The sequence below is a fragment of the Rattus norvegicus genome, chromosome 6, assembly GCF_036323735.1.
Source record: "Rattus norvegicus strain BN/NHsdMcwi chromosome 6, GRCr8, whole genome shotgun sequence".
In the NCBI taxonomy this organism is placed as follows: Eukaryota; Metazoa; Chordata; class Mammalia; order Rodentia; family Muridae; genus Rattus; species Rattus norvegicus.
The window spans coordinates 47,055,738-47,080,470 of NC_086024.1; the positions used below are offsets into that span (position 1 = coordinate 47,055,738).

The following is a 24,733-nucleotide window of genomic DNA, read 5'->3' on the forward strand; positions in this document are numbered from 1 at the left end:
CAGCATGAAACCGGTAGGCAAGAAACACAATCTATTTGAACAAACACGGTCTCCCCTGTCTTCCGTCTCACTCAGCTCTCCAAACCTTTGTGAAGCATGTGGGATGGATTGGAGGGATACACCCATGAGTGGCCTATAACGCTTACCCACAGGCTGTGCAGGGGCTGGCTGCTGGCATGGCTCAGCAGGTAAAGGTTCCTGCTGCCAGGCCTGATGACCTGAGTCCACTTCCTGGAATCCACATGGCTGACTGACTCCAGAAGGTACAGTATGCACTTTTCAAGTCCTGGTACAGCTTACTGCTTAGCCAGCTAATCCCGGAGCTCTGGGTAACGTGTGCACTGTGAGGAGTCCTGACAGAGGCACCTTGCCTAAAGTCACATGCCACATGCTTTAGATCTGTCCTTCTTTGAGGGCTGTGGTGCTCTGGCTACCCTGTAATGTAACGGCCACTCTGAGGTTCCTGTGTGTCGGTTCAGAGCCGTGTTGGAATGTTAGGTGGTTTTACTGGGAGGTCTGTGCTTTGTTGATGCCATTTCTTAGCCTAAGATCAGGATCCTGGCTCTGGCTGTGCCCCACATCCTGGCTAAGCCACCGCCATTGGCTGGCCGGCACACTGCTCCATGGAGAATCAATAGTCCAGTTCCTTGAAGCAGCGTCTTCTACACCCCCGAAGGGATCACAGTCTACTTCCGGTTGTTTTCACCTGCTCTCCGTCTGTCTCCATCTCAGGGACAGCGACGGGGATGGTTCACTCGAACTTGGGTGGCATCCGAGCCATCGTTCAGCAAATGGAAGCCTGAATAGTAGCTGCCTTGACAGCGAACCCTGGTTGCCATGGCAATGGGCAGTCGGGTCTCTCCCAGACCCTGCAGTCAAAAGCAGCACCACCAAGCCAGCTTAAGCTACAAAGTGGGGGCTGCAGCGGTTGACAGGGGTCTCGCTCTTGTCTCTGTGTGTTCCAGGATGCTGGGTGAGGCAAGGGGGACTTGGGAGTGAGTACTGCCTTCCATCTGATTTGCCTGCCCGGCCTCTAGCCCACACCATGGCATGTGTGGTCCAGTGAGGACTTGGGAAGGGGCATCCATTTAACACATGGCAATGGCACCCGCCTCTCAGGGATGCGTTAGTCTGGAGTTCTGTGAGCATTTGTTCTCCTGTGTGTCTGGCATGGTGAGCACTGGGGTCAGAGATTAATTGGACGGAGACCCTGCCCTCCCTGTCGCCTGGCTGAGGAAGGGAGTGGGTAAGGTGGTGTGGCTGATGGCAGGGAGGTGGCACAGTTCTTCTATGCTTCCCTGGGGGTTAATTCTCCATTCTGAAAGCATCCTTGCTCTGGACCCTGAAACTTTATTTATTTATTTTTTTCTTTTTTTCGGAGCTGGGGATCGAACCCAGGGCCTTGCGCTCGCTAGGCAAGCGCTCTACTGCTGAGCTAAATCCCCAACCCTGGACCCTGAAACTTTACAAGGGGAGGCCATTCTCTTGCCTCCTAGACTCAGCTCTATGTTATGTGTATGAATGTTTTCCCCAAATACATGTCTATGCAATACTTGCCTGGCTGGAATCCACAGAGGTCCAAAGAAGGGATCGGTCTTCTGAAACTGGAATTACAGTTGTAATCTGTCACATGGGCTCTGGAAAATGAACCTGAGATGAGTAGCCAGTATTTTTTTTTTCTTTCTTTTGGAGCTGGGGACCGAACCCAGGGCCTTGCGCTTGCTAGGCAAGTGCTCTACCACTGAGCTAAATCCCCAACCCGAGTAGCCAGTATTCTTAACCATGAAGCCATCTCTCCATCCCTGTAGCTAGTTTTGAACACACCAACAGGACTTGGTATCAAAGCTGGGCAGGGGCTGGAGAGATGGCTCAATGGTTAAGAGCACCAACTGCTCTTCCAGAGGTCCTGAGTTCAAATCCCAGCAACCACATGGTGGCTCACAACCATCTGTAATGAGATCTGATGCCCTCCTCTGGTGTGTGTGAAGACAGCTACAGTGTACTTACATATAATAAATGAATAAAATCTTTAAAAAAAAAAAAAAAAAAGCTGGGCAGAGTGCCAGAGCCACTTGGAGTATGCCGTCTGCAGGCCGTCCTTGAAGGGGAGTTAGCAGAGGTTCCGGCCAAAGGTGTAGCCAGTGGAGGGAGCAGGTGAAGAAAGGATGGCTTGAGGACAGGTGCAGTGATTAGTGGCTTCAGGATAGGGGTCCTTTAACCTGGGACCCAGCCAGTTTCAAGGCAGGAAGTGCCACCATAGTCTGCTCAGATGGGCGTGGGTTTTGCTGCTCATCAAAGCTGCCTGTGATGCTGGGCGATGACTTCTTTGTAACTTGGGAATGTCGCTCAGTGGGCAAAGGGCTTGCCTGGCAGGCACAGAGCTCTGAGTTCAATTGCCAGCACTGCATAAATGAGGCATAGTGGCACACACCTGTGGTCCCAGTACTTGGGAGGCAGGGATTGATTTTCTCTTATTCCCTTATCCATTCTTTCCTCACACCCTCATCTGTGAGAGAGAGTTCAAGTAGTGCTACCTTTGAAGTTGACTATGAGCTGGGTTTGGTGGTGCAGTCCAGAGGCAAGCCTACATAGTAAGACATGGCCCTCCCACCTCAAAACAAAGCTTCCTTTAAAATACAGATGTGCAAGAGTGTTCTGGTGCCTTCTGTATAATGAATACCAAGTCTATAGCTGCAACTGGACCCCCACCCCAGTGTTTTTCAGATCCCATTTCTCCGTCCTTTAGACCACAGAGTGGGGACTGATCATCCACCACTCAACGGGCAATGCTTTTGATCCTGCAGGCCAACAGCTCCCTCTGGTGGTCTCTAGAGGAAGTCTTAACTGTCAGGGACTTCTGGAAGCTGGAAGCTGGATGGGGATGGAGGAAGCCAGATCAGCAGTGGTTCTACTGGATTCTGTACTGCACACCGTTCAGATCCCATATTTGCCTGAGTGAAGGAGAGGGAGCTTGGGAGAGCGTCAGTGAGCTTTGTTAGCGTGATGAAATGTCTGGCAAAAACAAAAGAAGACAGGTTTATCCTGACTCCAGGCTTTGGGGGTTTTCGGTCTGTGGTGAGCCAGTTCCATCCCTTCTGGACCTGTGGTGAAGGCAGAACAACATGGTGGACAGGGCATAGTACAGGGGGGCAAAGGTGCTCACTCCTGGAGGCAGGGAGCAGAGGAAGGGTCAAGGAGACAAGATGTACCCTTCAAAAGCATGCCCTACTTCCTTCGTTGGTTACACCCTACCTAGCTCCTAACAGGCCATTCAGTATCAGAGGGCTGCTCAATCTCTTGATGAGTTAGTACCCTCATGAACCAGGGACCTCTCACTAGCACCCGAAACTGGAGCCAAAGTTTCATTGCATGAGCCTTTTAGGGTTACACTGGATAGACAAATAGGAACAAATAGTGTGACCCCTAGGTCTCACTGCAGCCTTCACTGGCCTGTTCCTTTAAAGCCACCTCATGAAGTTTCCCTTGGTCAAGGCACTGTGCTGAAGGGTAAGGGTCCGCTAAGTGAAATACACCTGTTCTTCCCTCTAGTCTGAGGAGCACCCATCATGTGCTACTATGCGTCTGCTTCTAGATGACATCCATGCAGAAACGCGTCTCGACAGAGGCTGCACATCGTGTATGCTCTGGAAGTCAGCAACCGTCCTAACTGCTGACCATGGAGAGAAGAATCACTGAGGGTCCCAGAGTGGGAGATGGGCTTTAGTTGATCAAAGGATACATTACGCACTTCCTTCTGTCTTGATGCCCCATGGTACTGGGAAAGAGAATCGAGGGCAGGGTGCTGGGCTGTGGTTCAGGTGGTAAAGTTCTTGCATAAAGTCTGGGTTCGATTCCTGGTCCTGCATCAGACCAGATATGGTAGTACACACCCATAATCCCAGCACTTGGGGAGTGGGGGGCAGGAAGTTCAGAAGTTCAAAGTCATCTCCGTCTCTAGAGCAAGTTTTGCTGCAAGTCAGGCAGGCATGAGATCCTGTTTCAAAAGAGGACAGGGACCAGATTCTCAAAGACTTGATAAAAATCATTTCGGGGAGGGAGGGGGAGGGTGGGGCAGGGGAGGAGGTGAGCCTGCATGGTTCCCCCTCTCTACCAGAGAGGCAAGAATGGGGTAGAGCGCTGTAGGGAGGAGGGGCAGATTTATTTGCTTTCCTGTCCACAACTCCTTCTACAGATGGGATGTGAGATCCTGAGAATAGAGTCCAGGTGGTGGGCTTGGGAGCCTCCAGAGGCACAGCCATCAGGATGGCTGCTGTCCTTGGTGCTTCTGGACAGTGGCTTAGCCAAGAGGAATCCACCCCAAAAGCTGATCTCCTTCGGCCTTGCAGAGGCAGTTTTTAGACGTGATCTGCTAGTGAGTTTTGAGCTGGTTTCCTGATATGTGGCATTCTGCTCAGCTCTGACAAGACAGCCAGGATGGCAGGGTGTCCAGCCAGGCCACTGGTGGTGCAGTGCCAGGAAATGTTAGCAACCGCCTACAAACAAACAAACAAAAAAACAGACAGAGCTGATCTGGTGCAGTCACAGTAGGGCCTTTTTTATTCGAGTTAGCTCACCCCTCAACCCCCAGCACACCTCTGTCATGCAGGACAGTTTTGGTGGGGATCTCCAAATATCTACTGGGGCAGGCTTTATGGAAAGCTATAAGCTGGGGGTGGGGGAGGAATTGGAGAGCTGCCATGGCCTTTAACATAATTGGCTGGTGCTGGGAGTCATATCATAAACTTAATGTGTGCTTCCCTCTGCATAGATGATCGTCGTTAGGCAGGGGACAGACTTGTAACCTGGGGGTGCAGGTTTGTTGGGGAATAACCTGGAGACGCTGGTCTTGTTGGGGGTCAGCCTAGAGACTGGAGCTAGGCCTGGGTTTTGCTGGGGGGAGTAACTTGGAAACTAATGCTAGGTACTGGCCTGTTTGCCTGAGTTTAAACTTAGGTCAGGTTCTCTAAAATGGAGTCTGAACTTAAAAGATTTGGCCTCTCGGCGGGAGGTGGATCCATTTTTTTTTCCTTTGACAAAAAGCTCAAAACAAGCTACTTGGTGTGGGTACAGATGGAGAGATGGTCAAGGGGCTGAAGGGATGCACATGGTTCTAGGTGCTTCTGCTTCCTCAGGCTGAGTGTAGCCCAAGGCCTGGAACCCGGAGCGTGCGTCTGCTCTTTGCTTGGAGGCTCACCGTCAATATGAGGCACCGTCACAATGACATTTGGTCCTTTGACCAGAGGGTCCTTTCCCTCTGAGGGAAGAGACAGCAGCACTGGTGAATCTGAGTACCCAGTGGAGGTAGAGAATGACGGAGGCAGTGCGCCTGCTCAGATCACATGATTAACTGTCTCAGTCGCCAGCGCCTAGCATCCAGGCTGGGCCCCAAAGACGCAGAAGCCAGTAGGACCTAGAGACCTGCTCCTGGTGTGGGAGAATGGCAGGCCATAGCTGGGGGTTTGATGCCATCAGATGGGTGTTTAGGGAATATTCTGGAGGGCAAAGGGCGCTGGTGCCAGTGGCTGTCGGGGCTCTTGGTTACCAGAACCTGCACTGGGTAGATGAATACTGCCTGTCCTAGTTAGGGTTACTATTGCTAGAGTGAAGCACCATGACCAAAAGCAAGTTGGGGAGGAAAACATTGGTTTGCCTTACACTTCCTCATCCATAGTCCATCACCAGGGGAAGTCAGGACAGGAACTCAAGCAGGGCAGGGACCTGGAGGCAGAGGCTGATGCAGAAGCCACAGATGGGTGCTGCTTACTGGGTTGCTTCCCATGGCTTGCTCAGCCTGTTCTTTTTTTTTAACAGAACCCAGGACCACCAGCCCAGCTATGTCACCATGCAGTGGGTGGGGCCCTCGCCTGTCAATCAGTCACTAAGAAGATGCTCTGTGGATTTGCCTGCGGCCCAGTCTCATGCAGGCATTTTCTCACTTGGGGCTCCCTCCTCTCGGACGACGCTAGCTTGTGTGAAACTGACATGAAACCAGCCAGCACACTGTGGAGAGCAGACTGGTCTTGATGGGGAAACCAAAGAAGCTGACTCAGAGAGTCAGCGGGGACAAAGAGAACCTGCACCACGCAGCAGAGAATTCCAATGGTGTCAGGGTCGTGCCTTGGGGGCTGGGAGAAGGCTCAGCAGTTAAAAGCATATCCTGGGTCCAGAGGACCTGAGTTCTCTTGCCAGCAACCATACCAGGTGTCTAACTCTAGGTCTAGGCCAGAGCTCTGCAGCACCGCAACCATGTGCAAACACACTTGACACATAATTAAAATCAATAAAAAGAATCCTTTTTTTTTTTTAAAGATTTATTTTATTTATTATATATAAGTACACTGTAGCTGTCTCCAGATACACCAGAAGGGGGCATCAGATCTCTTTACAGATGGTTGTGAGCCACCATGTGGTTGCTGGGAATTGAACTCATGACCTCTGGAAGAGCAGTCGGGTGCTCTTAACCGCTGAGCCATCTCTCCAGCCCCCTTTTTTTTTTAAAGTCATGCCTCAGAGCCATCAGTGCAGGATCTGTGTGCTTTAGGATTTTTGGTCAACTTGATATGAGCTGGAGTCATCTAAGAGGAAACTTTGGTTGAGAAAGCACCTCCATCAGATGGGCCTGTAGGCAGGTCTGTAGGGCATTTTCTGATTGGTCGTGGTAGGACTAAACCCACTGTGCAGAAGTCACCCGTGTGCAGGTGGTCCACGCTTGTCTATTACAGCAGGCTGAGAGAGCCAACAGAGAGCAAGCCAGTCAGCAAGCAGCACTCCTTAAGGTCTCTGCTTCAGTTCCTGCCTTGACTTCCCTGGATGAAGGACTGTGACCTGGGATGCGGAAGCCAGATCAACCCTTTCCTCGATAAAGCTTCTTGGTCATGGCATTTTATTTTTTTAATTAATTAATTAATTAATTAATTAATTTTTATCACAGCAATGGGAACCCTTACTAGTAAGGACAACTTATCACAGCCATGACTGCCTGGGGTTTTTCCAGAGCTGCACTACCAGAAGGTGGCACTCTCCCTTCAGGGACAACAGCCAGGTAAAGATGTCCATTTGGCTGGCCCATCATCACAGTCTAATTGCTGGAAGAGAAAGTGTTCTCTTGATGGCTCAGTGGTTAGGAGCACTGCCTGCTCCTCCAGAGGTCCTAAGTTCAAATCGCAGCAACCGAATGGTGACTCACAACCATCTGTAGTGGGGTCTGATGCCCTCTTCTGGCATACAGGTACAGGTGCAGATAGAGCACTCATATACATAAAATAATACAATTAAATAAAAAAAGAGCTCTCTTGCTTACACAGTGGGATATGGGTGTTTCACGTGGATGCCAGCAAACAAGGAACACGCTAACATGCACACAAACATGCATATGAACAAAAGTACCCCACACATTTCTGGTTAATTCAAACGGCAGTAGTTTCATTGTTACTTTCCTTTTTCCTTACTTCCAAGCCCAAAGATGGATTGGTTTCCTTGAAGGAAGCATAAAACAAAACAATGCCAGGGTTTACTAACTCTGAGCTTCTCTGCTTCCAAAAGCACGTGTGTGGTCCTTCCTTCACTGACGGCTGCAAACACCTTATGGGCAAGAACTGCATTTCCTGCCTTTTCTTTTATCTACCTTTTTGGCGGGTGGGTGGAATGGGCCTCACTTGTGTAGCTGTCGGGACTAAAGGCATGCCTGGTCATGCGTGTTCACTTCTGCCGTTTTCTCACTCACAGCTAAGTCCCCATCCATAAAGGCTCAGCTAACAAGTGACTGCAATGGGTCTCATTCATGGTTGTGTTGTGGCACTGGACAGTGCTGGTAGAAACATGCTCCTGACATTGAAGGAGGTGTGCAGAGAGGAAGATGCCAGGGACACAGTGTATGGGAAGGTGACTGGTGTGACAGAGGGGATAAACACCAGGCATGTGCTTGGGGCCCGGTGTAGTTACTGTTTTCCTACGCGGCCAGTTTATATTAGTCTAGTGGTGTTGGGAACCTCATCAAGATGGCTTTTGAGTAGAGGCTTGTAAGAGGTAGGGGATGAGGTTTTTCAGAGCCCCTCAGGAAGCTGTGTGGGGCCCAATGAGGATCTGGAGGGAAGCAGGCAAGGGGCTAGATGCTTGGAGACAGAAGTGGGCCTAGAAAGTTCTTACATTTGTACCTGATGGGAGCGCGGAAGCCAGGCAGGCATCTGACCTCTGAGGCTGTGCTTTTGCCACCATGTTCTTTGTCTATTCCAGGGACACTGCCCTATTGAGTCATTTCATCCCACCCCAAGTGAGATTCTCCTGAGTCATCTCCCTATCTCTCCAGCCCTGCTGTACTCAGCTGCCGGCCCAGCCCACACGAGCCTGGCAGTGGTAACACTGACAGGAAGCTGTCAGGCCTGTGGACACTGTGAATGCTGGGTAACCCTGGAGAACCTGGGAGAAGGCTCACAGCCACAACAGCTTCGTATAACTTGCTAGACACCACAAGAGTTGCCTCACTTCAGATCCCAAGCTGTTGAGTATTAATAGCCCACTTGGAGAACAAAAACAAAAAAACCCTCAAACATTTATTATTACTGTGTGCTCAGCATTCGGTTTGGGGAATCAAACTCAGGTAGTGGGGCTTTTGCTGCTGGGCCATCTCGTTAGCCCCAGTGGACCATTTCTTACAAGAGGGAGTCCACACCAGGAGAGTAGGAATTCTATAAAGGCAAGACTCAGCCCAAGCTTGTGGAGTCCAAAGATGCTGACTTAGGCCCTGTCCCTGACTGTGTGACCTGTTAAACTTTTTCAGTGTTTTCCATCAGAGGGGTTATGTGACACATGACAGATATAGTATCAGTTTTGTCCCAAGTTCTATACTGTGAACCCATTAAAATGCCTCTATAAAGTTTGTGCTCATGGTGGCTCACAGCCACCAATAACTCCAGTTCCAGGGGATTCTGACTTCCTGGCACCAGGCACACACGTGATACAGATACACCCATATAGGTACAATATTTAACTTACACATAAAAAAATACACAGATCTAAAAAAAAAAGTAAAAGTTTGTGTTGAACTGAGTTTTGTGGGGATGGGTGATAATACCTTTAATCTCAGTAGAAGCAGAAGTATGTGGATCTCAGAGTTTGAGGCCAGTCTGGTCTAGGGAGTGAGTTCCAGGACAGCCAGGGCTATGTAGAGAGACCCGGTCTCAAAACAAACCACCACCAACAAAACAAAGCCAAAACAAACAAAGGAGAAAGAAAGAAAGGAAGGAAGGAAGGAAGGAAGGAAGGAAGGAAGGAAGGAGAGAAGGAAGAAAGGAAGAAAGAAAGAAGAAAAGAAAGAAAGAAAGAAAGAAAGAAAGAAAGAAAGAAAGAAAGAAAGAAAGACAGACAGACAGACAGACAGACAGGAAATCCCAAGTGAGTGGGTCAAGGGCATCCAGCTGTGAGTGACAAGGACATTCCGGCCCACCCCTCCCTCAGAGGCTCTTTCATTCCCTCACACTGGCCACTCTTGTAGTTACAGTTCTGGGAAGTTCGTCATTGCCTCACTGCAAGGCTGATTCCCGTTTTCCTCTTGCTGTCTCTTGCATAACAACTGTTTAGCTAAGCTCGTTGTCAGAGTGGCCACAGATGTTTTCTCCATCCAAATCTGACTTTGCCCTTCCTTCCTCCTCTCTAGTGGTGGGATCCCCACTGTACTTGCAAATCTTTGTAGAGGTCTCTCCAAGCCTCCAGTTCAGAATAACTCTGAAGTTTGCTTCCTTCTCCCCCAACCCCACGGACACACACCTTGTATTAAGAGAGAAGAGACTCAGTATACGGAGTGCTAACCCTGGGTTCATCTTCCAGCACCATCCAAAACAGATAAGATGTAAACCAGGCATCGTGGCACAGACCTGTGACCCAAATATTGAGGGGTTGAAGACAGGAAAAGCAGGAGTTCAAGGTCATCCTCAGCTAAAATGCTGAGTTGAGGGCCAGCCTGAGATTCATAAGACCCTGTCTTATGAATTAATACAGTGTTTTTTTAAAGACCAAGGTGTTGGGCTAGAGAGACGACTCAGTGGTTAAGAACACTGGATGTGGGGTTGGGGATTTAGCTCAGTGAAAAGAACACTGGATGCTCTTGCAGAGGACCTGGGTTCAATTCTCAGAACTAAAATGATGACTCGCAGTAACTATTATTAACTCCAGTTCCAGGGGACCCAATACCTTCTTCTGGCATCTTCAGGCATACATACAAGCAGGCAAAAACACTCATCACATAAAATAAAATAAATAAGATAAAACAAAACACAAAGTGATCTGTGAGCTGGACACAGTGGAGTACCTTGATCCCAGAAGGCAGAGGCAGGCAGATCTCTGTGAGCTCAAGGTCAGCTTGGTCTACATAATGAATTCTAGGCTAGCCAGGGCCATAGTGAGACCATGCTTAAAAAAAAAAAAAAGAGCAAATCTTAAATGATATCTACCCAGCATTTGAACAGGTTGATTGCAAAACTAAAGCTGTTTTTCTTAGTATCATCGGACAGTATTCAGTTGCGAAAGGAATGCAAGTTGCCAAGATCAAACTGGAGTTGCTCGAGTCAGCCCTAACCAGTCAATAAAGCCAGGAGAAGGACGCATACTGTTACAGCCAGTACTGCCAGAAGCACATAAGCTTACATGGCGAGTCCCCCTGCAAGCACATTGGCCTCACGTGTTCAGCCTTGGACTGTTAGTCACTTTGGCCATGGATTATCCTAACAACGTGGGGTGGGGCCCCGGGAGGTTAGGAACGGGTGCTGGAACTACAGTTTTGGGTGGGTGTGAGTCATCAAGTGGGTGATGGGAACCAAACCAGGTCCTTTCAGGGAGCAAGTTTTTCTCAACCACCAAGCTTATTTATTGATTTATTTACAGATCAAGTCCCATTATGCAGCCTAAGATGACCTAGAGCTCAGCCTAGGCTGGCCTCAAAAATCAGACGAGATCACCTCCCGCTTCTGCCTCCTAGGGCTGGGATGGAAAATGTAACACCTGGCTGTTGACCTTTTCTGTGCATTGGGAACATTCCTAATGAAAACACGTTGCTAGGAATAAGAGCAAGTGCCATCACCTCAGGCACAGGTCACTTTCAAGGGCTGTGAAGAAAGCAGTGAGTTTCACACGTGCACTGAAGAGGATAAAGCAAACTGCAAATTGGAAACAGGAGGGTGAACCCTGGAGAATTAGCTTTTTTTTTTTTTTTTTTTTATACTTCCTGGGACGAGGTCTCTCTACGTAGTAGTCCTGGCTCTCCTGGAACTCACTCTGTAGACCAGGCTGGCCTCAAACTCAGAGATCTGCCTGCCTCCCGGGTGCTAGGATTAAAGACCGGTGCCATCATGCTCTGCTTGGTTTTTCTGTATGTTGGGCACATTTCTAATAAAAAGGTGCCTGTGTCTGGCAAGACGTCTCAGCAGCCAACCCTAGCGTCATAAATCCCACCCCTGGGACCCCACAGAATAGGAGAGAAGCAACTTCCACAAGTGGGCCTCTGACCTTCACACTAGACCCTCACCTCACGCAAAATTAGTTTAAAAAAAAAAAAGGAGTTGGCGAGGGTCTAGTGTTGTGGGACCTTTACTTCCTTACCTATAAAACTGGCCTAAAAAAATATCCGTCTGCCCTTTTCATCTGCATTAAAAATGTAGGTGACCTGATCCAGCTGTACGGGGGCTGTGAGTGCCGTGCCTATCTGTATGTCGCTGTGATGCTGACAGCTGAGTGGATTTGGCGGGAAACGCTTATGTCTGCCGGGACTCGGTTTTCCACATCCAAGATGCCTGAAAGTAAACTTGCCCTAGAGAGACCGCAGCGCGCGCGGGCTGAAGGGCGAGTGGGCCTTGGAACATTGATTGAAGTGGAACCAACCAATCACAGCGCAGAGGTTAAAAAAAAAAAAAAACCAAAAACGGCGCCAGAAGCAAAAAACGCTCAGCTCCTGACAGGTCGGAGTACAGGGGAGCCTAGGCGGGGCTGCCCACAAAGCTCAGCCGGTTTAGCGGGAGGAAGAGGCGTTTGGAGGAGGTTGTGAGCCGAGAGGAGAGAATGGCGGCACCCTTCCCCCTTCCCTCAGTGACTCAGTGTTATTTTAGTAGCCCGACCTCCGTTGTACTGAGGACACCAGGAGCTGGAGAAAACAAAGGCAGCCCCTTACGATACTGATAACTGAGTAGTAGAATGTGAATTAGGCCATTATATATTTAAAAAAGACCTGACAAATTGGCTAGAGGTGATTTAAAATATTTATCGATATGGCCCATATGGGGACCTGGGTTTTGTCCCAGCACCATATAAATTGCGCTGCGGTGGATGCACGCCTGTAGCCTTGGCCAGGAGGATCAGTTCAAGGTCTTTATCAAGTACATACTGAGTTAGAGGCCATCTAGGATAGACTTAAGACTGTTTGAAAGGAGGGGTTGGGTATACTGGTGTGTGTCTTGGTGAAACTGAGAATGTCTATTTGCGTCCATGTATTTTTATCTTAGAAACTAAACCGCCCGCCTTAACTTTGAGCTGCCACTATTGTTCGATGATTTTCACATCTACAGTGAGAGAGAGGGGAGCCTCCCTCGCCCTCTTTTAAAATATTTGACCTAGGAGAGTCATAGGAGCGTTCCCAGGTTCCACCGTTCTTTCCGGGATCTCAGCGTCCCTTCTCAGCACTTATCTCTGGTTATCTTGGACCCCGCAGGGCAAACCAGAAAGCCAGCGACAAAGCCATAAGGAAACTTGAATTCCTGTCTCCACCCTCACCACAGGAATTTTCAAATTCATTTGTTGGACTCTTGGACGCCCAGAGTCGTTAAACGAACGTAGGACTCGTAATCATCCTCTGAGCTTCTCGGAATTTTTGTTCGGCCAGCAACCTTTTAAAACAAGTGGGACACAGGGGCTGGGGGCCTGACAGAAGAGGCGGGGGTTAGGAAATGGCCCCCAAGGCTGCGTCCGTACCCCTTAGTGTACTTGGAGGCAGTTTTTAGGGAACCCTAGTTTGAGAACCCTCTTATCCCACAAGGTCGGCGCGATTACTTGGGACCCCGAATCTCTTTAAGAAACCAGGGTTCCCCGCACCCCTAGACTAGGGACGCAAAGTCACTCAAGGCAACGTGTCCCAGAGGCCAGCAGCGTCACTCCACCCTAGGCACCAACCTCGGCGGCAACGCCCGGCACCCCCTTGAGCTCTCCAATCCCCGAGCCTCTAGCAATCCAAAACGGTTCCGGCCCCTCGAGCGCCCGCGCGCACCAGGGCGGCGCAGACTCCTTGTAGGTCTTTGTGCGGAAGGCCTACGGCGCAACTCAAATCTCCCGCGCTGAGCGGCGAGCGGGGTCAGCGGCGTCCAATCGCAGCCGAGGACACGCCCACCTCGGACCGCGCGATTCGAACGCCCTTTAAAGGGTGCGGACGCCGGCAGCTGCCGGTGCACCGGATTCCAGCTGTTCCCTCTTCTCCTCGTCCTCTCCACCTCTGCCTTCGTTCGCCATGCTCTCGGTCCGCGCCCCGCTCGCCACCATCGCTGACCAGCAGCAGCTGCACTTGTCGCCCCTGAAGCGACTCAGTCTGGCTGACAAGGAGAACACGGTGAGGACGACGGGGTTGGGTATGCACTGGCAGGCTGTGCGGTCCCGGACCCGGGAGGGTGGACGGTGCTTACCGCCACTCACCCTTGCTTGTCTCCCTACAGCCCCCAACCCTCAGCAGCGCCCGCGTCCTGGCTAGCAAGGCTGCAAGGAGAATCTTCCAGGACTCTGCCGAGCTGGTGAGTGGCCCGTGTGGGGCTGAGGCCTCCAATAGACGGCACCACGCCGATGGCGCCAAAGCTGCATTGTCCCAGCTGACTTAATTTGACTTTCTTCTTTCCCGCCAAAGTGTCCCCCTTGCATGTCCTACTTGGGTCGGCCTAGGGTAACAGTAGCATGCAACGTGACAGCTAACCACACCAGACCGCCCATCCTTGAAAGTACTTGACCTGATGAGACACTAGCAGTTTCAGACGGTTCGCTTGGCATTTGGGGGTTCACTTGGCATTCTCATCCAACAGGAAAGTAAAGCACCCACTAAGCCCAGCATTGAGGAAGAGCCGTTACTGAGAGAAAATCCCCGCCGTTTCGTTGTCTTTCCCATCGAATACCATGATATCTGGCAGATGTACAAGAAAGCTGAGGCCTCCTTTTGGACTGCCGAGGAGGTAATCATTCAGGACTTGCCGTGTCAGAAGGCTCCTGCGTGGCCATCACAACTTTAAGATGTGCCTAGATTCCCCTTGGGAATGGTAGTTTAGTGAGATATCTATCGGGTGCTCTCGTGAACAAATGGGATTCTGGGTGTGAAGAGTACAGTGGTCAAATGATATAGGGGATTTAATTTTTAAAATGTGTGTGTGTGTGTGAGAGAGAGAGAGAGAGAGAGAGAGAGAGAGAGAGAGAGAGAGAGAGAGACCTGCCTACCTGTTAAAACCGTGAACTTCTAAACTTCAGGTGGACCTTTCCAAGGATATTCAGCACTGGGAAGCTCTGAAACCAGATGAGAGACATTTTATATCTCATGTTCTGGCCTTCTTTGCGGCGAGTGACGGCATAGTCAATGAGAACTTGGTGAGTTTGCGTGAAATACCCATCATTCACTTAGAGATCTAGAGCCGGTGCTTGACCATATTATGCCCCAAATGGGGGCTGGAGAAGATGGCTGGCTTCACACTCTCCACTCTGGGACTTCCTGCTTGTGCGGAAGACCCGAGTTCTGTTATGAGTATACATGTCGAACTGCTTCACATCTGTTTTCCAGCTCTGACAAGTCACACTGACCTTGGGCACTTGCCTGTACATGCCTGCACCCATTCAAAGGCGTGCACGAGCAAAATAAAGTCTTGAAGAGCTATGAATGTATATGTTAGCATTCATCTTCGTTTTCCCCGCTCTGTTCAGTAGCAGTAGTAAGTCTTCTCTTTGTACGTCCTACTAGCTTAGCTTTTTGTGGGCCTCTATAATACTTTGGTCGCACATTACTTGTTCTAAGTGGGTACTTGGAGTTAACGGGAACAGAATTAGTTAATAACGAAATGTTTAAAAGAAACCCTATGGGGCCTGGACAGTGGCACTGAGGTTCAGAGCTCGTAACAGTTTTATTAAAATAACTGGCAAAATAGGAGTTACATACATTTCCCGGTTGGTAAATTGAGCGTATGACAAAATTATAATGAGCGTCATTGCAAAACACGAAAAATTGTAATAAAAATAGAGGGTTAAATTGTATTGAATGTATACCTGTTTTTTATGTTTTTGAAACAAGGTCCTAATGTAATCCTGGCTGGCCTAGAACCAAGATGGCCTCTTACTCAGATTCCCACCTAGTGTTGCAGCAGGCGAGGCCACGTTACTGGTAGCCTGGAGGAAGTGAAGTGAAGCAACCAGTAGTTTTCCCAAGTCTAACTGTGGTTCATTCTACTACCACTAGGTGGAGCGATTTAGCCAAGAAGTTCAAGTCACAGAGGCCCGCTGTTTCTATGGCTTCCAAATTGCCATGGAGAACATACACTCCGAAATGTACAGTCTCCTTATTGACACTTACATTAAAGATTCCAAAGAAAGGTGAGTATATATACACATGCTCTGCCCGAGGTGCTCACTTATTTTGTTCCAAGTATTTTTGTTCATAAAGGGAAAATGAGCAGAAAACGGACTGTCTGTAGATGTGTTAGTGTCAAGACTGCCTCAAGCTCTTGTGTGCTAGCTTGTGTCTGGAATTCCAGCACACAGAGACCAATACAGCAGCATTACCAAGAAGTCAAAGGCTAGTCAGATGAACTGCTGTCTCAAAAACAAAACGAGCCCCAGGGGCTAGAGAGATGACCTCTTGCACAAGTTTTAGCTCCTGGCCCCCATGGGGCAGCTCACCACAGGCTGTAACTCCAGTCACGGGGAAATGATGCCCTCTTCTGGCTTCTGTGGTTATAAAAGCATAAAATTATAAGTGGAAGTGAGGGGAATTACACACTCTAGAAAATAAATCAAAAGGTTCATTTTAGGCCAGTTTAGCTGACGTATTACTCCATTAGATTATAGGAGAATAAAGAAGGCTTATATGTTATGGAGGTAGGCTGGAAAGGACTGGGTTATGGTGGCCACTGAACACCAGGATGGGAAGCAGATGTAGAAGTAATGAATCAGGCCTATGAGATGCCTGTTGTGTTGCCGGGGCTCTGAGGTACCGTTCCATATCATACTTTCTGCCTACAGAGAATATCTCTTCAACGCCATTGAGACAATGCCTTGTGTGAAGAAGAAGGCTGACTGGGCCTTGCGTTGGATTGGGGACAAAGAGGCTACGTATGGTGAGGACACTTCCCTCCTTAAACCCAGACTTGATTGTCCCAAGTAATGCCACTGGATGATTGGCCCGTGCTGAGAATGCAGTGGTCTCACAAGGAACGTTTTCGTGTTAACTCTTGCTAGGAGAACGAGTTGTGGCCTTCGCTGCGGTAGAAGGAATCTTCTTTTCTGGTTCTTTTGCATCAATATTCTGGCTCAAGAAACGGGGACTGATGCCGGGCCTTACATTTTCCAATGAGCTTATTAGCAGAGATGAGGTGAGTCTGAAATAGCTATGTCTTAGATGCGTGCCCTTCCATCCACTGATGGGGACCTAAGAAAGGGGGTGTGGTCACTCAGAAAAAGGGATTGTACTGTGTGTGTGTGTTGCTTGCAAAAGAAGACAAAAGGGAGGATGACCTTGGAACTGGGTGGTTGTGAGCTCTGATATGGGTTCTGGGAGCTGAACCCGGGTCCTCTGCAAAAGCAGCGCATGCTCCTTGTAACTGTTGAGCAAACTGTCAAGATGTTCCAAGTCTTGGGGATTCAACCTAGGGTCTCAGTGCTTGCTTGCTAGGGAAGTGTCCTGCCAGACTCCCAGCCCTGTGTCCACATTTAATGTGAATCCAATCACACAGTACTCAGGGAAGAATAAGCTACCTTAAGTGATGTATTAAGACTACTGGTTTTCCCAGCACATATTCCTGTTATCCTGTAGGCTTGGATGCATAAACCAAAGCTCTTAACAGAAGTTCTAGGGTATCAGACATGATCCTTTGTACTTCCGAGTTAATTGGTAAGCCTCCTGCTGAGGAGAGTCTTTGCTTGGGCTCCTTGTAGGTTCTTGGGGTAGACTGAGGACAGACAGACTTAATAGTTTGTCAGGTCTGAAAAGCAATGAGCAGAAACCTCACCATCCCTGGAGCCCAGTGGCAGGGCAAGTGATTACCTTCCTGTGTAGGAAGATAAGCCCTGGGGTTCACTGGGGTGTCATGTGCTGTGCTAAGACTCGCCACTTTGTGTCATTTGAAATTGTGCCTGATTCCTGAGTCTTAAAAGCTAACTGACCTTCTTTGTTGAGAACTAGAGCTTATGGCTGTGAAGATATTTGAGCCAACTGTTGTAGCCTCTGGGTATCGGAAGGGAATGGCTCTGGTACTATACTGTAATAGGTGGCAGCCTTGAGGGCCTTGAATGCCTTGAGTTGGGCTAGCCTACTCCTTGGTTTCATAATTGACAGTTCAATATCCGGTTTATTTTTCTCGCCTGTATCATTGGATGTTGTGGCTGTCTGTAGCGTGGCTGGCTTGGAACAGTGTAGGCCAAACTGGCCTCAAACTCATGGGTGATGGGGGGGGGCGGTCGGTCTTGTCCCTGGCTCCAGAATGCCGGGATTCCACTAACTACACCAGGCTTAAATACCTTCCTTTGCCCTCAGCGTGGCCAGACAAGTTGCATGAGGTTGTAAGGATAGATAATCTGATGCGTGCGAACGGTAGGAGTCTTCAGCCTCACGGTGATCTTGAACTCTCCCTCCCAGGGTCTGCACTGTGACTTTGCCTGCCTGATGTTCAAGCACCTGGTACACAAGCCCTCGGAGCAGAGAGTAAAAGAAATAATTACCAACTCGGTCAGGATAGAGCAGGAGTTCCTCACAGAGGCCCTGCCTGTGAAGCTCATCGGGATGAATTGCACCTTGATGAAGCAGTACATCGAGTTTGTGGCCGACAGGCTTATGCTGGAGCTGGGTTTTAACAAGGTAAAGCGCTGTTTTTGGTCTCTACCATCCTCCCCTCTTTTCTATCACTTGTTTTCAGCATATATATATATATATATATATATATCAATGTGACCTTTTTCAGATTTTCAAAGTAGAAAATCCATTTGACTTCATGGAGAATATTTCACTAGAAGGAAAAACAAACTTCTTTGAGAAGCGAGTAGGCGAGTACCAGAGGATGGGAGTAATGTCAAATTCGACAGAAAATTCTTTCACCTTGGATGCTGACTTCTAAGCAACCGATCCGTGTGCTCTTTGCTGATTATTCTCCCCTTGTCATTAAAAGAAATCAGCAAAACCAAACAACTGGCTACACCACGAATTGTCGTTAAATTTGCTAACTGGTGTCTAAAAGCCGTGTAGCTACCTCGGTCCTGCTTGCTAGGTTTGCCACTAGAAGGAAGCATACTTAAAACAATGGCTACTTGGATCCTCAGGGAGATCCTGTCTGCAAGTCGCGTGGTCACCCTTAGCTTCATCAAAGCACTAACAGCTCACCCGGCCAGGCTTCATGAGCACTGACCCTCAAGCAAGCAGGTTTATTAAACATTTAGATGCCAACCTCACTTACTGTTTCCTGCAGTCATGGAGAGTTTACTTAACAAGTTTGTAAATAATAAAACTGGCACTTTGCACACAGACTTGGTACTATCCTAGGGGAAGGCCTGCTTTATTTGGTTTCTAGACCGAGTAGGAAGTGATCCATTTACCACTGAGGGCAGCCCCATTCAGAGTCTTAAGTGACTAAGCCAGTGTTGAACAAGCAATTTCCAGGCTTTGTTCTTCAGGGAACTTCCCATCAGCTTTGAAGTCGGTCCTGTGCACCCTAGGCACATGGATCAGTTCACAAGTGGGGTTCAGTGGAGAGAACTTCCCCCTCAGAAGTCACTTGAAACTTAGATGAGATTTGGGACACTTGCTGGTTGACTCTGTCTCATTTGTGTAAAAAGTAGTTTTTTTTTTTTTTTTTTTCCAAGTTATACTTTGTCCCATTCCTAGTTAGTACAAAGTCTTGAAAGGGCCTTTGTAGGGCTTTTTAAGTCAGGGTCTTAACTATGTAACTCTGGCTTGGCCTGGAACTTGCTATGTAGACCAGGTTACCCTCAAACTTGCCTGTCTTCCCAAATACTGGGATTAAGGTTTCTGTGACCATACCTGGCTTTACCTGATTAATTCCTAAACACCAGAAAACCAGTACTGTATGAGATGTTAATGTGTGTTCCTTTCAGACTGGAGTACAGACCAGTAGATAACAGATAACAGCTGGTTCACCTTAATCTGCCTTTTTGTGTATTAATCTGTGTTTAGAGAACGGAACAATAGCCAGAATTCACCTAGCGAGTTCGAGGCCAGTTGGTGTATATGTGGGACTCTTAACCAAAACAGCAAGCGTTCCCTGGGGTAGTTCACAATGATCTCCAGCTTCCTTGTTAACCAGATAACTGCAAGTCAGATGTATGACCCTGGTTGGTTTATTGTATTGATATGTTTCTGTAATATGAGTAAATTATTGTTACTTAAAAGTAATAAATTCAAGTTTCAAAATTGCATGGTGTACAAGTGTTAAATGATTTAACCGAAACTTTAATGTCCGTTCTTTGGGTGAATTTACATTTGTTTACATTCCAAATGCTGGTCCTCCCCTCACAGAGTCCCTACTCAAAACTGACCTTCTGTTTTTTGTCGGTTGTGGGGACAATTTTCCTCTTACATAGGTCAGTAAGATAGATATGCCCTGGGCCTCGGTTTGAGGTCTGTGGAACCCAGTCTATAGCCCTGGCTGGCTTCAGCCTCTTGCTGGGATTACAGGTGTGTAGCAAGCACTTTTAGCTTTTGTTTGGGAGTGGGGAGCAAAGATCACAGAAGCCAGAATAATGATCTTGAATTCCTGATTCTGCCTCTAGCTTCCAAATGTTTAGTTTTTAGTCTGGTAGCCTTGGCTATGGGCCCCTTTTACATTTCAAAGCACCCTGTTTCTGGGCTTTTAAGTGGGAGTCTAGCTTTGCTGTCCTTCCAAGGAGTATGTATCTGGGATCAGGTTAGTCTGTCAAAGGTCTTCCCTTATCTCCTCATATTGCTGTCCAATCTGTCATTCCTTCAGACAAGCCACTACTGTGTGCTGGGTTCACCTGTTGGACTCTTCTGGGCTTTGCTTTGTGCCCATGACCCAGAAGTCCCTCCTGGGGTCCTTAGAATTGCTGAGCTGCAAAGGGTAAGGTAAAGAAGGTGACTTTTTTCTGCAGTGGAGTGGAGGTGGTGTGGTTTCTGCCCCTGAGTGCTCTTGGTTCTGCATTACCTAGCATGGGACATGTCACCTAGTGAGTGACAGGTGCATGAGAAAAGGACTGAAGTCCAAGAGGCATCTAGGGAGCACACTGCCTTTGTTGTACCCCAGTGGTATACATGATGACATGTGAATGGAGAACCTGGTTGTGAGCAGACCCACTTGGGGAAGGACAGGTTAACTGCTTCAAGAGGACCTGTGGTTACAACACTTGGCAGTGTACTGTCCTAAAACAGATCTTGCTTGTGCCTTAGAGGAAGGGCCACCTGGATACTCATAACCTTAACTGAATTGACCTTGGGTGCAACCTAGGGCACCTGTGAAATTTTAGGCATTTAGATCTGGAAGAGATGGATTTCCTGACATAAAGTCCAAATTAAGGGCTCAGTGTAGGGTGTGCCTTGATCCTGGATGTGGTTTTGTTTTGTTCAGACAAGCTTATTCCCATTTCATGGGAATCAGTGGAGGCCTTTGCTGAGGGAGGGTCTGTGAAACCTTTCCCTCTCTCCCCCTTCATCACCAAGCATTGACATGGCCATTAGGAGTACTTGGCTTTTTGTGGAATGGAAACAAGATGGTTTGCTAGTGCCATTTGGCTGAGGGGCTGCCTCACCATCTCTCTTATTGGGGAACAGTGGCCCCTGAAGCTTTTGACATTGGTTCTGTTTAGCAAGATGTTCCAGGCTTTGAATGTACATGACTGAAGGATGCATGGCCTCTTCCCAGTATAGATACCACCCTGCTGTCTGGGCATAAGAGAGAATGCAGCCGTGTCCTCCAGAGTGACGGGCAACCCAGGTCTGCTTCGCCAGCCTCTTAGGGTTGACTTGGCAGTTTTCAGTCAGAACTGTTGACTGGCAAAGGTGTTAGATTTTACTTCTGCAAGGTCATTTAGAATGAGAGAGCGCCAGGGTGACAATGGGCTGCTTGTCAGAGACTGGAGCATTCTATGGGATGAGGTGATTTCTTCCCCATCGATGACTAGTAGACTATTTTGCATTAAAAAAACTGACTCCTGTGACAAAGCTTCTGAGGGAGATTTTGCCCCATTGAATCCTAGAGCTGGGGCTTCAAAGACTCCAGTTACCTCTAAGTGGGGGAAGGGACATTAAAAGAACTAGGAGGGGTTGGGGATTTAGCTCAGTGGTAGAGCGCTGGGTTTGGTCCCCAGCTCTAAAAAAAAAAAGAATGAAAGAACTAGGGGTCTCCATACCTTCCTGTTTTCCTTGGTTCTGATGAGCAGAAAAGGGGCATGGAACGCTCTCTTCCAAGGAGTTCCTAGAGTATTAATTCACTGGGACCTCTGCTAAGTTCGAAGCAAGCCAGAACTCTGAGGAACACAAGGATTGTCTTCCACTCGATACCCGCCCCTCTTTTATTTTGAGATAGGCAGGGTCTTTTTCGTTGTGTAGCTCTGGCTGTCCTTGAACTTGCTATGCAGGTCAGGCTGACCCTGATCCGCCTGCCTCTGCTTCCTGAGTTGCTGGGGTGAGAGGCATGCCACTCTACCAATATTTAAGGACCTCTCTTGATTTCTCTCCTGCCTTCTTCCCTCGGCTCCTGTCTTAGACCTTCATTCTTCCGTCCCTGGGTCTTCACCATGCAGACATGGGATTGCTGGACCAGACAGCAGTGTTAGACCAGGACTTGAAACCACTTCCTAGCTCCTACAGTTTATAGATGGCCACTAGGCTGCGCCTGATCCTGAGGCGTTCATGCCATCCCAGCTCTCAGAGTTTTGTTCTCAGTATGTGGTTACGTAGATGTCTTGCCAGGACACAGAGGAGGCAGAGAGGTGGTGGACTCCTGATCATTCCTCCTGTGAGTAGCTTGGCAGTCAGAGAGGTGGTGGACTCCTGATCATTCCTCCTGTGAGTAGCTTGGCAGTAGGGCCACAAGAGCAAAAGCTGAGTGGATGTCCCAAACGGAAGTAAGTAGACTGGGCCAGAATCATTGTCTCTAGAATTTGCTAGAAGAGTGGACCCAACAATAAGGGATGTCCCACTTGGTCGCCCCACAGGTGTGACCCAAACTGCACCCTAGTTCTGCTTTGCTCTCTTATCTCCTGCTTTCCAGTTCAAGAAATGGAAACCCCCACCCCCCATCTCCCAGGCTAAGGTAATCCAGGGTCACTGGCAACTTCTATTTTACTTGTGGCCAGGAGAGGGAGCACCTGCCTTCTCATGCCCCTCACCAGGCACCAGGCATCCACCTATCTACGAGGTACATCACCTCTGCCTGTCCCCCACTCATGGCCAAGCTTCATGCCCTGCCTCTTCTAGCCCAGAATGATCCATCTGTCCAGAGACAGGGCAGATGCCACTCTGTTGCATGAGCCCCACCCTTCATGTTTCAAAGTATTGTCTGAGTCCAGGGCTTTTACCCACCCTGCCTGGAATCTCCCTGGCCTGAGCCATTTCTCATCTTCCCTCTGTTTATCTGGGCTTCCTCATTGATTGTAAAGCTCTCAACCCTTCAGACCTCAACTTAGAGGCCGCTAGGAACCTCCCCAGCCCTACACAGGCTAAGTCAGGACCCCTTTGTAACGTCTCAGCCTTTAAAACAGTATAGACCTGCATTCATCACCCTGCTCCCCCTCCTCCCCTCCCTCATCCGAGGAATGAACTCTGACACGGCGTGAGGTTCACACCGTAGGGCCCAGCTGAGGTTGTGAGTGTAGTAGAGCCGTTGGCACCAGAATGGGCGGTAGGTACTTGGGCTTTCCGCTTCTCTTGCTTCTCTATGCTCTCCCGCTCCTGCTGTTCTAGCAGCTGTGGGTGCCCACCACATACACCCAAATTGCTGTCTCTCTGTCCACAGTTATGCTATGGCAGCCCTTCAGCCGGCAGAGTGACTGGAAGCAGGAGCTTCAGGCCACAGGGCCAGAAAGCTAAGGTGAAGGCTGTTGTTGTTGTAAAATTATAAAAAATAAAAAGTAGTATCTGTTGTCTTTTACCCTACTAGGTCCGACACCTCAGTGCCCCAAGATATCTGCTAGATATCTTGGCGGAAACACATCTCAACTCCGCAGTGGCCCAGTGTCTCCAGCCGCCACACACTTTCCTACACTCAAACCGTCACATAAAAGAACACACAACACGATAATCTTTGACCCAATCGATAAGATATAATTGCCCACCTAAACATACAAAGCCCGGTACCATCCATCCCTTGAGAACATTAATAACAACCTGTAAATACACAGAGTAGAATCTTAACATCAGCCTCCATTGTCTGTCCAGCCCAGGCTTCTCTCACCCTCTCTCCTCTCTGTTCCAGTCTCCTCCTCTTCCTTCAAACTTCTCTTCCTTCTCCAATGACAGACTTCCTTGTATCCTGTACCTGCCCCTCACCTGTATTTTACAAATTCAATGGGGAGACGTTTCTGGTGAAGTCACCTGATTCCTGAGTACGTGACTAGGCAGCTGTCCTTGGGGCAGTGGAATTAGCATCGAAATACAGATAACTTCAGGACAAACCACAACAGGTGTGTCCCTGCACACCTGGAGTTTCCTTCCCGGAATCGCCCTGAGTTCCGGGGCTTGCGGTAGCCAGCTTTCTCCTTTTGCACCTTGGGCTCTTCCAGGGGCAGAGGCGAGGTCGCTGAGCTCTCACCAAAGCAGTTTGGTCCATTCGTAGTTTTCTTGGGAACCAGGGCTTGTGCTAGTGTCTGTCTGATGGAGGCGGGGGATGAGCTTTATGGAAATGTTAACGAAACATCATTTGGCATCCTTGGGCTACTCGATTCCTGGGGCCTTGGGCTGTGGCTCTAGCTGAAGACAGCTGCCCACCGTCTCCAAACACTCAGCTTCTGGGCTCCAAGCACAAAAGCAACCTCACTATTCTGGCCCTTCAGTGATCCCCAACAAATTGTTTAGCCTGTAGGTGGAACTGCTGTTTTTAGTAGCTAAATCATTGGAGACATCAGAACAGAAAGCTTCCAGATCTTTGCTTCTGTGAACGTTAGGAGGTCATCTTTATTTAGGGAGAGTCAGCAGGTACCTGTGGAAGTAGAAGGTTGTCATATGGGAAAGACTACAGTATCATCAGCATTAATACTGATTGATGGTGACTTTTTGGAACGGGGTATGGACCTCACTATGTAGACCAGGCTGGCCTAGAACTCACAGAGACCCCCATCTATCTCTGCATCCTGAGTAATGGAATTAAAGGCCTGTGCCACCATGGCCTGCTGACGGTGACTTTCAAAAGCTACCTTGAACACTGAATGGACGGTCTTACGTTGGTAAGTAAAATCTGTACAAGAGGAAGGCTGGAATGTAGTCAGCCTAGGACTCAGAGAGCCACCTGTTCCTGCCTCGGGTGCTGGCACTCAAGGCATGTGCCGCTAAGCCCAGCTTGTT

General features: G+C 48.8%; 1 protein-coding gene across 3 annotated transcripts in view; it reads left to right on the forward strand.

The window, feature by feature from the left end:
• Rrm2 (ribonucleotide reductase regulatory subunit M2) overlaps window positions 1–19,633 on the forward strand; it is a 30,616-nt gene extending 10,983 nt beyond the window's left edge. Inside the window, exons 2-10 of one of the 3 annotated variants that reach the window (XM_063262073.1) lie at window positions 12,692–13,579; window positions 13,683–13,757; window positions 14,040–14,186; window positions 14,476–14,592; window positions 15,452–15,585; window positions 16,234–16,328; window positions 16,450–16,583; window positions 17,846–18,064; window positions 18,168–19,633. In XM_063262073.1, coding sequence (XP_063118143.1) covers window positions 13,481–13,579; window positions 13,683–13,757; window positions 14,040–14,186; window positions 14,476–14,592; window positions 15,452–15,585; window positions 16,234–16,328; window positions 16,450–16,583; window positions 17,846–18,064; window positions 18,168–18,320 — 1,173 coding nt within the window. In that variant the 5' untranslated portion in view covers window positions 12,692–13,480 and the 3' untranslated portion in view covers window positions 18,321–19,633. 3 annotated transcript variants of the gene reach the window in all.
• The last annotated feature ends 5,100 nt before the right edge of the window (window positions 19,634–24,733 follow it).